The sequence below is a fragment of the Cadophora gregata genome, assembly GCF_030347475.1.
Source record: "Cadophora gregata isolate MNR1 chromosome Unknown scaffold_18, whole genome shotgun sequence".
NCBI lineage: Eukaryota > Fungi > Ascomycota > Leotiomycetes > Helotiales > Ploettnerulaceae > Cadophora > Cadophora gregata.
Window position 1 is genome coordinate 484691 of NW_026695941.1, and position 12554 is coordinate 497244.

The 12554-nt window shown below is 48.1% G+C and overlaps 4 protein-coding genes across 4 annotated transcripts; 1 reads left to right on the forward strand and 3 right to left on the reverse strand.

Annotated features, from left to right (window-relative positions):
- Nucleotides 1-1345: 1345 nt before the first annotated feature.
- ONS95_006580 (uncharacterized protein) lies at nt 1346-4018 on the reverse strand (the record flags this gene model as incomplete). Its single annotated transcript, XM_058500046.1, has 5 exons — nt 1346-1708; nt 1794-2418; nt 2470-3128; nt 3179-3857; nt 3918-4018. The coding sequence occupies 5 exons, from the start codon at nt 4016-4018 to the stop codon at nt 1346-1348; spliced, it is 2427 nt and encodes an 808-aa protein (XP_058349880.1).
- A 1147-nt stretch (nt 4019-5165) lies between these two features.
- On the reverse strand, nt 5166-6186 carry ONS95_006581 (uncharacterized protein; the record flags this gene model as incomplete). The annotated part of the gene is made up of 2 exons (XM_058500047.1): nt 5166-5857; nt 5976-6186. 2 exons carry the CDS (start codon nt 6184-6186, stop codon nt 5166-5168), a joined length of 903 nt encoding a protein of 300 aa, XP_058349881.1.
- Nucleotides 6187-6823: 637 nt separating this feature from the next.
- Nucleotides 6824-9763, forward strand: ONS95_015038 (uncharacterized protein). Its single transcript, XM_058508723.1, has 2 exons — nt 6824-7422; nt 7494-9763. The coding sequence occupies exons 1-2, from the start codon at nt 7318-7320 to the stop codon at nt 8958-8960; spliced, it is 1572 nt and encodes a 523-aa protein (XP_058349882.1). The 5' UTR covers nt 6824-7317; the 3' UTR covers nt 8961-9763.
- Nucleotides 9764-10634: 871 nt separating this feature from the next.
- Nucleotides 10635-10985, reverse strand: ONS95_006582 (uncharacterized protein; the record flags this gene model as incomplete). Its single annotated transcript, XM_058500048.1, has 1 exon — nt 10635-10985. One exon carries the CDS (start codon nt 10983-10985, stop codon nt 10635-10637), a length of 351 nt encoding a protein of 116 aa, XP_058349883.1.
- Nucleotides 10986-12554: the final 1569 nt, after the last annotated feature.

The following is a 12554-nucleotide window of genomic DNA, read 5'->3' on the forward strand; positions in this document are numbered from 1 at the left end:
TTGAGCTTCCAAGGTTGGAAGTGGGGGTCCAGAAAAGGCGGGGTACAGATCCATTCTGTGCTGGCAGTCTGCCCTGGCGGGAGGAGGAGGAGGCCAGATTCACGACCTCCTCCCCCCTTCCTCTCATGCAAAATCCAAATCCAAACCCAGAAACTGAAGCTCCCAGTATCCTACCTAGAGCTTGACAATACTCCTTCTCAAACCCAAACTCAAAATCCCAATTTAAACACTAAATACCTACCTACCCCATATCCATACCAAAACCCCCCAAAGATAGATACAGACTACAGTAGAAAAAAAAGAGAAAAATGTGATCCAACCCGCATTCCCGCTTAACCAGTCACCAGCCAGCAGCTAGCATCCTACCTAAAATCCCAAAGTATCTATTATTGGTTGAGAAGCCAGCGCTTGCTTGCATCTGAGATACCTTACCCTCCCTGCCGAGCCTCCCTGGTAAAGTAAGTAGGTAGGTAACTTAATCACTTCACTGCAGAGTGAGTGAACCCTTGAACCCTTGTTTTATCTGCAGTAGTAGGTTCGCACGAGGGATGCATGCATATTCGTACATAGATAGATAGATACATGCAGATACAGACGCCAGAAAAGCCAAATTTGCATATACATATGTAAGGTATCGAGGGTATCTATCTTGCAGGTAGATAGGCGGACTAGCTGATGCGGGGTTGCGGTACGGTGCGGTGCGGGGATGGGTGCTGGTTCTGGTAGCGTGTTGGTATTGGTATTGATGCTAGTAGTGTATTGGTATTGATGCTAGCAGTATTGGTATTGGTACTGGTACTGGTACTTTATTTGGAGTTAGAGATCTTGATTCTAATCTAGGACAGAAAGCATCACTTCTTAAACTCAAATTCATCTGTGTATTACCCGTCCGTAACTCTGTACCTAGGCAGGTATGTAACTGAAGGCGAAGGCCAAGTCCAACGTGCATTATCCACTACAGTACGGCATAAAGATATGAGGCTCAAAATACAGATAGATGTCTAGAGTACGGATGTGTACTTTTGATATGTTTTTTCATTATATTATGATTAATCATATTCAACTGTTATACTATGTATACAGTGAACGGCAACGTTTCTGTCTAAAATGGAATGAGAGACAAGTCTAAAAACCACTAACTTCAACTCCAAATCTAAACCCCATCGCAACTGTCACAGTCCTTTTCGAATTTATAAGTTCTTTAAAAGCCCTGATAAACGCCATACCCCATGGAGAGTTCCCAGAATCGAAGATCAAGAAGGCTGGTGCCGAGGCTCAGAAGCCGCGATACTGCCAGCCGACACATCAAGAGCCACCAAGCAATAGACAAAAAGATCATCCCCATCTACGCCTTATTATCCTTCAAAAACCTCCTACAAGCCTCCTTATAGCTCACCACAAACCCCCCCCTCAAATTCTCCGCATGCGCCCTCCCCTCCTTAATAACCTCCGCCATCTCCCTCGTCTTCTTCCTACAGAACGCCATATTGCCCGCCTTCTCATCCATGTCATTGACCTGCTCGGCGATGACCTCGCAGTGGCGGTGGGCTCCGCGCCCGGTCTTGATCTGGTGCATGTTGTGCACCCAGTGGTCGGGGTGCGAGGAGGGGTACTTGGCTGGCCCGCCGCCCGTGGATTTGTCGGGGAATTGGATCCCTAGGTTGCAGTAGGCGAGGTAGCGGGTTAGGGGTGCGTGTTTCTTGAGGTTCTGAGAAGGGGGGGAGGTGGTTAGTTGTTTGTCTGGTGTTATTGTTGCTGGAAGTGAGGGGGGTGTGAAATTTGTGTTGACTTACGTGTGGACAGATCTGAGTGAATAGCTCTTTGGCAGCGCCAGTTTGGAAATCGGACTGGTTTGCAGCCAGTCCCAGCCTTGCCAGGAAGGGCTGTGTCTCGTTTGATCTCCAATCGCCGCAAGAGCATGGGAATTGCTGGTTCTGGGTGTACTTCAGTCCGTAGTGGATCTTGTCGTCGAATTCAGTGAGCTTGACATTGGCCGAGTGGCAGACAGGTAGTGCGAGACCGCTGACTTCGGTGTTAAGGGTTCGTTCTAAGGCCAAAATGTCACTGGATCCATTCCCTGCGAGCTGTCCAAGGGCGGGTGGTGCGTTTCCAGTCTCGTGGTAGTGGTGTAGAGAGTCCTTGAGCAGTTGCTTTACCGAGAGCGCGTATTGTGGCAAAGCCATCTTGCCGATGAGCGTTCTCTCACGATTGCCAACGGTTTGTGTTGTGAAGCATTGCACCTGACAAGCAGTGAACTCGTCGTCCTCTGGACAGTATCGACTATCAACATTGGCCCATTTGGACTTGCAGGCATCCTGTGCTTTTATATCACCAGGTCTGTTGGCACACTTCTGGTAGCATTTGCTGTTCGCCAAGGCAGATGTGATGAGCGATTCTTTGAAGCGCTGGGTCATGGTGCTAGAAGCAGTTAGCAAGAAATTTTTATGCTGGACAATGTTGTCAAAATACCTCTCGTAGACAGAGTGGCCTTGCTTCAGACGTTGTACGGCCTTGAACATCTCGTCATGCTCAAGGTATAAGGAGAGGTACGATATACCGTTCTTCAAACCATTACCTTTGGAGAGAGTTTTCATCAATCTCTCTAGGATGGCTCTCATGTCCATGAAGCCTTTGGACGCATAGGACGCCATTTTGGTCGCTCGTTCCCAGTTCTGATTTGGCATATCTCCACCAACTTCAGCACACAAACCACCAACATAGGCTTGCGCCATTACGAGATGATAGTTCTTCTTCTCCATTTCCGCATTTGCACCGTACCAATCATCAGTCCACTTCATCCCTTCGAAAGCCATTTCCATCTGCGCAACTTTGTGAACGAGATCTAAGCCGGTCCAAATCCAGTGACTGTTAGCGGCAAACTCCTGTTGCTTTTTATTCTGTCCTGCTTTCACAATCTTGTCACCAGCAAGAACATACTCTCCAGCTCCGCTAGGGATGGAACCAAGACCGAATGATAGGGCCGTCTGGGCGATCTGGAAACCCATCTCGTAACCAAATTTGATCAGTGCGCAAGCGATCTCGCTATCTGTACTTGATTGTGTGGTGAAATCAGTAATCAGTGACATGATGAAACCATTGATGTTAGACTGAGTAGTACCGAGAAGCTCCTATCTTGGATTAGATAATTTATCCGTGAGACTTCTCAGCTTCTACTTACGTGCATTGTCGAGATATACTTGGCAATGGAATCCAATTGCGTGAACGTGAAGTATATCTTTCTCGTTTGGTCCAAAAGCTCAGCAGTAGAGAGGCCCAAGTTCCGCCTCTCAAGGTGGTCGGTGACATCTCTGCAAGAAGGCACGCGATTGCAACCCTTGGATTGAAGGTTACATTCGAAGCCAGAAGTCTGCATGATCTCTCGAGCGTAAAGGGATATTTCGCCAAATTGGTCATATGCCTGAGGATTTGCTCTCTGCTTTGAGACAAGGAAGTCATTGAACCAGAGCGATAAGTTTGCTTGTTGGAGGTTGTCCTCGGTGATGTCAAAGAAAGCAGGGTAGCAGTCGCCATGTTTCTCGTAGGCTTCAATAGCTTCCTGGGTAACATACGTTATGGACTCGCGCAGGGGCCGTTTACTAGCAGCAGGGCTAGTTGCTGGGATAGAAGCAGATGCAGCTTTGTCGACTGTTAGATCAACGTTATCTGGACCACCGGGTGTGTCGACATTGTCGACGAAGGTCAAGTTTCCGTCAATTTCAGCTTTCCCGCGGCCTGGCTCATCATTATTCGCAATTGGTGAGCAGGACGTGATTTGGAACAAGAACAAGATTGCAATGAGGCTGAAAAGCACAGATGGAGCTGACTTTGCCATCTTAAAGAAACGAAATTCCTCTGGTCTGGTTAAGCAGCATGGGTTATTAGTCTCGGAGGCAGGTAGAGAGGCGAACATTACTTACGAGGATTGCCGCAGCGTGATCGACAGAGTATTTGGCAAGAAAAGGGGGAGACAGAAGACAAAAACGAAAGATCTGGGGACGTTATGTGCGATATTGAACATACGCGACCTAGTTTAGGCTTGAGGAGCTTGCCTGGACACCGAGAACCACGTCAACAGGAATCTGTATCAGGTGTATCACAGATCGGAGCCGGTCTCAACCCGCCTGGTTTAAAGGTATTGCAGCTTGCAGCGAAAGTAGAAAAGGGGTAGCTATCCAAACACTAAGACATAGCTCCAAGTCCAAGAGAGGAACCTCCACTGCGGTAACAGGACCATGGCACGCAGAAGGCTTGTAGAAGATTGAGATGGGGGCCATCCCAGTAGAAAGTGTATGATGCTTGAGGTAAGGTATGAAAGGATGGGCCGCTATTGTAGCTCAACGCGGAGGGGCAAAAAAAACTCCACCTCTCGCGCGGCCAATCTTAAGTCCAACCTGGGAGAGGTGTACGGAGAGCTCAGTCTGATATCTTGAAGCAAAATTTCCATTGCGATCTCAAATGTGGTGCCACTAGCACAACGAACTTCTGGAGGCGAGGTATTAGTGCTGAACCGGATGTCAAACAGCCTCCGCACACCAGCACTACAACGATCTGAAAGCGTACCTAAGTACTGCTAGGCTGAAGAATTTTGATTAAACAGGTATGAAAAATAATCTTCGTTTAAGGTTCTAACTCAAAAGTCTGCTCGTATGTCCTCCAGCTGTGATAGCAGGACGTCTTGCAAAGCCAGCAGTGCTGGATGTGTCAACGAAATGAAACGAATTACGCCAACAGAACACCAGGCAGTCAGAAAAAGTTGGAGACAGGTTCATCGTACCTTCGAGCATATCGAATGGTAGTCCATGGTAGTCTGGCCTTCTCTTGGTGAAGACCCGCAAAGACGTAATTTTAGTATAACTGCCTCTGGGCCCCCAAAGCACAAAGTCCAGAACGCCGTATGGGGAAGGAGTAAGTGAAATGATCGGCCCTTTCTGTCGACGTCACAGTTGCCGGGGCCAACTCTTGGTCACTCCACTCGGCGCAGCGACGAGCTCTTGGACTTCTATCTTGTGTTTGATTGTCTAAAAATGTTGCCGATACACTTGGCAGGGCTCGATAAATCAAAGCAGGAATGTCCTCAGAAGCTTGAATAACAATGAAACGGAGAGGTAATCATATTGCAAGTGATGCTGATTTGAAGGTAAAGTTAGAACCTCAGCCTTAGAGGTTCACTCCTCCTCCCACACTGGCAAATCAAGGTCGACCACAATTGGTTTGTTGAACTTTCTTCCGCCAGTGTGAGGATAGCTTGAAGCTACGATTGCTGCATTGACAATGCACGTTTCTTTTCGTTCTAACTTACCGTCATTCTCGAGCGGATTTCGCCTTTTAGCTGTCAGATCAACTAGTGAGATCTTCTTGTTGTTTCGGCCCGGGTCTTCCCATCGTTCGACTTTGTCTTCGTCTATAGGCCCCCAGTGAACACGCTCAGCACCTCGCCCTTCATGGACATGACCACATATTGCCAGTCTTGGCCGAACTTTCCATAAAGCTTCGCGTAAGGTGTCACATCCCACTGCCTTCGCGTGTGTCCTCTGATCGCAATGGTACTTTGGCGGAGTATGCGTAAGAATTATATCCGTATCGAGAGGTATCGGATCCCAAATGTACTTTGCTTCATCGGCGTTGTATCCAAAAGCCCACATGCCGTCTACAGGAGAGTATGGAGAACCAAATATCTTGAATGTCGTATGTGGACCGGTAGTGAGCTTGACCACAGCGGCTGCGTGCTTTAGCCATGTAATTGATGGAGACTGCTCCAGAAGCCTTTGACATTGTCTCGGGTCCTGTGGATTTTGATTGTGAAAGTGTGAACCATACTGGGCATAGAATTTGGAATCTAGAGTTATGTCGTGGTTGCCTATGTATGTATGTTAATGATTTGCAATATGCTGGAATTATTTACTGCAATCAAGTCGGAAGGCGGCGAACAAGAGATCCACCTTCCAGAAGAATTGGTAAAGCATGGGTATGCATACCAGCAACAATGATTTTCTCCTCAAAGTCTGCTTCTTCCAGCCAGTCAACTGTCTTTTTCAGTTCCGACAAGGAACCTTGGTTGGTCATATCGCCAGCACATATAAGAACATCTCCCTTGGGTAGGTTAAAGGCTCCACCAGGACAGGCATTATGAGTATCCGAGATGCAAACAAATCGGGTTCTGCGTGTTGTTGGTTGCGTGTCGGACATTTTGAGGAATAGTGGGGATGGAAAGCTGGGGTATAGCGAGGAACGCCTGGAATATGTGCTCTACTCGACTTGAGGAGCTTCAAGCAAATCTGGTTGAAAGTATCGGACTCGGTGGCTAGGTGATTGAGAGTCAACGTCCCAGCTTTCTATGCTAGCCAGGCAGCTATTCGTAGCTAAGGAAAATTATGTTCAGTCATCCCTTGGGCATCCAGCGCAGCGACAGATTCGCAGACTAAAAGTTTGATGGTCGAAGATCGGAGGACTGATCCATCGGGGTATCAAAGGCCGGCTGTATGTGTTTGGGGTGTCCCGGCTGGAACTCCAGAGCGATGTGTTGAGGATATATCAAATTTCGCGTATGCGATCTGGGTGATTGTCGGGAGGGGACGGACAGGATGCCCTGGATCGCATTGTTGTGGTTCGGGCATCCAATGTCACTGGCAAGCTTATATACGTATAATAAGACGTGTTATCGTATCGTTGAGCTTTGCCGTGGACAGTCTCTTGTTCTCCTTTCTTTGTGTTGTTGCTGCGAATCGCCAGAGCCAGCTTGCGGCGTCAGCCTCGGCCCTGCCCCCCCATCTTAATTAGCCCCCGATCGCTAAGCTTCCAATGCGGCAAGACAACATTTGAGCTTCCCTCCTTGGTCGTCTCCTTTCGCAAAACGCAGTAGTAGGGGAATACAAAGAAACCTCACTTCCCGCTCTCATCCCCCGCGCCCTACCCTCTGCAAACGTCGCGAATCCCCTCAGAAGTCACTCCTTGGCGCAATCACTTCTCCGATTCCAGTCTTTCCAGGCAATTGTTCTTGTTTCGCGCCACAGCCGGAACTCCAACGCACGTCCTCCGCCCTAGGACACCAACCCTTCCTCCTATCAGTTGTCCGGTTTGGATCTTTGGTGACGGTCCTGTGCTTTGTCTGGATCCTCATAAAAACACATCTGCTGGCGGTTTCTTTCCGTCTCTCGTTCGAGTCTAATTCTGTATCTTCAGAGACATTCTTCTATCCTCATTCCGCCTAGTCAAAGCCACACTGATCCTCGTTTGCGGACGACGCATATCCTACAAGACACAACAACAACCGTCAAGATTGATTCCTTCAACTTTGGCTTAGAGAAGCCTGAAGTCAAGATGGCTGCGGTCTCCGCGCCGCAAGCCCCCAGTTCTCTCACACCTCCGAGTAGTTCCCATGGAGGCCAGCAATCCTGGAACTACGCTGTGCCATCACAATTAGAAGTCAGTGTTGGAGACCCTTAACGACTCTCCTTTTTGTGGTTGGAGCATATACTGACCCATCTTCTCTACAGAATTCCCAAAAACTATCGGAATACAGCAAACCACCTCTGTCTAACACGAATGGTCACGCCCTGGGCCACCAAACATCTCGTACAGATCTGACACAGCGAAGACCCGAATACAACTCAGCTCGTTCCGCAGAAAGTGGATATTTAGCACCCGCACGAGTAAATGCGTTGAATCGCAAGGATAGCAGTATCAGCGAGACTGGAAGTGCTCCGGATAGTCTACTCGATCTCTACGGGCCGAACAGAAGCGGGATTAATAGCATTGATTACAGTGATGTGAAGCAGGCCAATACGGAGCAATTCGAAGATGATGATCCGGAACGCTCGCGTTGGATACATAGAGACAAACTTGCGCGCATCGAAAGCCAGGAACTTCAAGCTGCAGGCATAATTCTTCCTCGAGCTCGCGCACCCAGTAAATCCAGTCGGCGAGAGCACAGTAGGGACCAGCAAGGAAACGGATTGAGAAGCGAGCAGGCCCAAAAGCGGCAGCGTGTTGGCTCATTTCCTACTGAGGAAGAAGAGGCCCCAGAAAATAATGTGTGGGATTTACGACTTCCAGGAGAAGCTGCTGAGGATCAAGGGGATATTTACCAGGACGTTAGTGGGGGAGTGAAAGGTGTTTCACGCATACCGGTTATGAAGACCAGCCCTCTTCCTATACCACTTCAACATCTGGAGCGTGATACCCCGATCCGCAGATCAGGCCTAGTGGAGGAAGACTCGATATCATATTCAAAATCCCGCGGACGGAGCCAGAGTATTAAGGGCGTTGAAGATCCAGTAGCAACACCAACTCCTGCTAAACGGCTACTCTCCGAAAACTCTCCAACAAAGAAGACCCCCTTGAGGAAAGGCTCCGTACCTGCAAATCGTGCTGCCTCGGCTTCTCAGCGGCCAAAAACGAGATCTGGTTCGAACCAAGTTAATGCAGCAGGGCAGAGACCGCCAACTCGATCTGGCGAGCTTGGCCCAAGCAACAGCATCAGCAAGCGGCCTGAGGGAGATCCTCCGTGGCTGGCAACGATGTTCAAACCAGACCCCCGATTACCACCCGATCAACAACTTCTCCCAACGGTTGCCAGACGTCTACAGCAGGAACAGTGGGAGAAAGAGGGCAAATTCGGAAATACATATGACACAGCTTTTAGGCCTCTGAACGACGAAAGTCCTCGTACACCAGAGCCCCCAGCGGCTCCAGCGGCTCCAGCAGCAGAGGTAGAAGCAGAGAAGAAACCCGAGCAGTCATTAGATCCAGAGTGGCCATTACGAGGAGGTCCAAAGAGCCCTGCATTAAGCACAGGACGGCCAGGTACAGCCGGAACCGGGAGCTATTCAACGATGCCAAAAATCCATACTGGTATACCTATGGGCGTGGGTCCATTACCAAGTCCGAAACCGCCTGTCAGAGTGCAAGACCTACCCGAAGATTCGAAAAAGGGAGGCTGTGGATGTTGTGCTGTGATGTGATTTAATCGGCTCTTGAGCAAGCAAACTCATTCATTTCTTTGTGTAAATTGGCGAAGCGGGCGGCCTAGCGATGTGTTTTTTGTTCTCCGCGCCTTGAAGGCTGTGCCAGATTCTGGATGAGCGAGTTGCTGGGCAAAGCACAAGCATACATACAAATTTGTCCGACACGGACTTGAACATTTCCTTTTACTTCTTTCTAACCTGTCATGACGTTACGACTCTCCTTAGTCTGATTGTTTCCTTGCTGTGTTTACTGAATGCGGGTTGAGTTGCTTGATTGGTCGATTGATTCCCTGGTTGCCATGGATGCTACCAAATTCTTTTCACCTATTGCGATAGAGAAATGGAGTGATGGATGTGGCCATCAGAGAAGAATACATTAAGAGGGCGGAACGAGAGACGCTAGGAGCATGAGAGGAAGGATTGCATGAAGGGATTGGATGAGATTCATAGCCTGCTTGCTTCTTGCTTGTTTGATAACACTTCCAGACTTGGGGATGTGCGTTCTGCGAGACGCTGTGCCCGCAGCGATTCCCTTCCTCCCACTCTAGAGCGTGCGGGGGAAGGAGAAGAGCGAAAGAAGAGTCATTGTATAGATATTAGTCCTTTCTTTTTTGATTTCGTTGATTTTCCTGGCGCTTTTTCCACGATGCGTAGATTTCGCACTGGAGCCAGGTAGCGAGCGAGCAAGATGGATATGAGTGAAGGTGTGATTTTGTGATACATATGGAGTAGAAAGTTGGTTTGCGCAAGTAGATGCATTGCAGTGTGAGAGGAGAGAAATTAAACATTCGAAAACGAAGTTCCGTTACATCTTTCCGTTTTGCCCTTTACTTACGGTACTGTTCATATCTCCATGCCGCATGTACAAGCTCGGAGACAAGCACGGATCAGCACTTCCTCTCAATCAATGCACTCCGGAAGGAAGGTCTGAGACTCCACACATGCATAGTCTGGTTACACGTAACCTTGAGCATTCTCAATCCGACAATGCCCCTACTATCCCAGTTCCTGGCCTTCCCAAAAACGACTACCAAGACTCGCTTAACCTTCAACGGCAGACAAAGTCAACCTTCCCAAATCTGATATCTCTTCTCATAAGCACCATGCATACCAACCAATCGACATCCCGAACAAAGAAAAATTCGCTCACCTCATAGACTGTCAGCTCTCAGTCACGCACATACAGACAGCACGCCGTCCCATCACCCACCAAAACCCTCTGTGACACGACACGACATGCTCTCCATCCGGCCCGGCCTTCCCGTTTCATCCATTCAACCAATCTGTTATATACCCTCATCTGCATAGAAACATGCACCACTCTTTCGCCGTCCTTCCGTGCATGTTCTCTGCATATTCTAGCGTTCTACAGAAGCGCACTTAGATGAATCAGGTTTTCTTCTTCAGGGGACCATAATCAGCCAGTCAGTCAGTCCCTTGCATGTCTTACACACCTGCTGCATTGCATTGCAAGACCTGCATTCTTTTTCAGGACAGGAAGACCTTCCATGATCGTTCTAGAAGCAGGATGTGATTCGAGGATCGGGGAATGCGGCTGCGGCTGCGGCGGACATGCATGCATATCCACGTGGAGGTGAAAAGTCTCCCTTGCGTTGTCTTAGATGTGAGATTCTTGTCTTGTCAGCATGCAGGTTTGCTGTGGCTTCTGTACTACAGCTGAGATAGGAGGAATGGAGGAATTGGTTCCGTTGTTTTTCGTGTCTGGTTTGGTGTGGCTGGTTCAGATGCAAGTACTGTAGGGGTACATACATATTGGAGGTGGAAGTGCTTGACTGCTGCTTTAACTGCTTGTGCTAAACATTTGTTCGATTGGGGTCCTTTCGGTTTTGTTGTTCGGTCTCTGAGAGGTCGTATCGAGATGGGAATCTCTACCAAGTTTTTAGTCATTATTTGGGAGAGAGTGGTGTTAAATTGCAAAGTCAATAGAACAAGGAACGTAACACCGGATATGGCGCGAAGACGTTCATAGTAACTTGAATATAATAGCAACAAAAATCTCATCAATCACTCATCAACCAATCATCTTTGAGAGTTATACTAAGAACAATCGCGTGTGGTTTAAGAAGTACCCATGTTGTGGCTTTGTTGTTGAAGCTATATTTGAGCCCGCTTGTGGGACTATCATCTGCGGCTCGGCCTTGCGAGTTGGTGAACTATGATGTTGCTATGAAACTTCCAACTACACAGGTGCCTACTAATCTGTCGAAGTTTCATCTGGTTACCCCTTTTTTATTGAAACTGGGAAATGTATCATGTGTTCAGAGGGTTACTTTTCCATCAACATATGACAATAACCGTAACAAACATCACGGATTCAAGCAAACATTTCTGATCTGGCCTAACTCACAAAGATAAATCACAAGTAAAGGGGTCAATACTCTGCATGAAAGCTAGACTCGTTGATATGGTAATGCTACCGCTGAGATATCGGCAAATACATCAACCGCTGTCTTCACTGTTCAAGCCATGGTCGGAAGAGTACAAGACCTTCCTCTCCGAAGTACTTCTTTCCTCGGAGCCCTCAAAGGGGAAGGCAATAATGCGGCTCAGGAAGAACCTGATTGAAATTCTGAACGTCAAAGATGATGCCAGAGAATCAAGATGTATGTATCATGGCATCAGGATACAGAGGCATCTGAAAGTCCAACCTCATCTAGACTCGAAAATATCAAAACTCTCCCATTTAGTACAAACAGCTAGAAAATCGGAGCAAAATTGAGAGCAGCTATTCCAAAGCCCCGAAATACTCAGAAAGAGGTAGAAACTCGAGAAATACGAAAACACGACAGTGTCTATCCGCCTATAACTTACGACAAAAGGGGCAATCCCAGCCAGCAGTAGTAGACTTACCAAACAAGACTCACCAGCAAGGCTCGACCCGCCCATCCCATCCTATCTCTTCATCCCTAAATCAAACCTATCCAAGTCATCAACCATCAAAATCTAAACTCTTCAACCAGCATACCAACGAAGCGCATCCAGACTTGCTGGACCTTCCAGAATCTCGTCCAGAAGCGCGAATGACAAAACAAGAAGTCGAGAGCCTCATGAAGGCGGAGAAATCGAGGTGCAATGACGTTCTTTTGGGGCTTCTAGAATGGAGATGGATGGTTATCTAGTCTCTAGTGTAGTGTGAGCGGCGGGATGGAGCGAGAACATGACGATCAGAGATGCTAGCGTAGGTAGTGTACCGAATGGCTGGATCGGATAGTTGGAGGGAAGTGGAATGGAATTGAGTGGATTGGGTTGGGTAGAGGACTGGCTAAGTGTTGAGCCGCTTGAGGTTCTATTTTTCTTTCCTACTTTTCTACTTGCTACTAGCAGGTACAAGTAGAGGAGGGCGGGTTTGAGAAGGGAATGTTTTGTCGAAGTGGAGGCTCAAAGTCGTGGAGGGATGGAAGGGAAGGGAAAGAAGGTCTGGATTTTCACTTAGTGGGAAGGAGTTTCTAGAATCAGATTCGAAGTCCAGAACTGATTGTCGGTACCTCTCACATCTAGAGAAGACGCACCATCACACCAGAGGGTTTTTCTTCTCTGAAGACTAGGAATATTCTTAACCTTTCTGTCGGG

Bases quoted from the DNA above. Each gene is read 5' to 3' on its own strand.
- ONS95_015038 (XM_058508723.1), top strand. From the start codon at position 7,318: ATGGCTGCGGTCTCCGCGCCGCAAGCCCCCAGTTCTCTCACACCTCCG. The intron at 7,423-7,493 runs GTCAGTGTTGGA...TCTTCTCTACAG, and splicing joins CTGTGCCATCACAATTAGAA to AATTCCCAAAAACTATCGGA.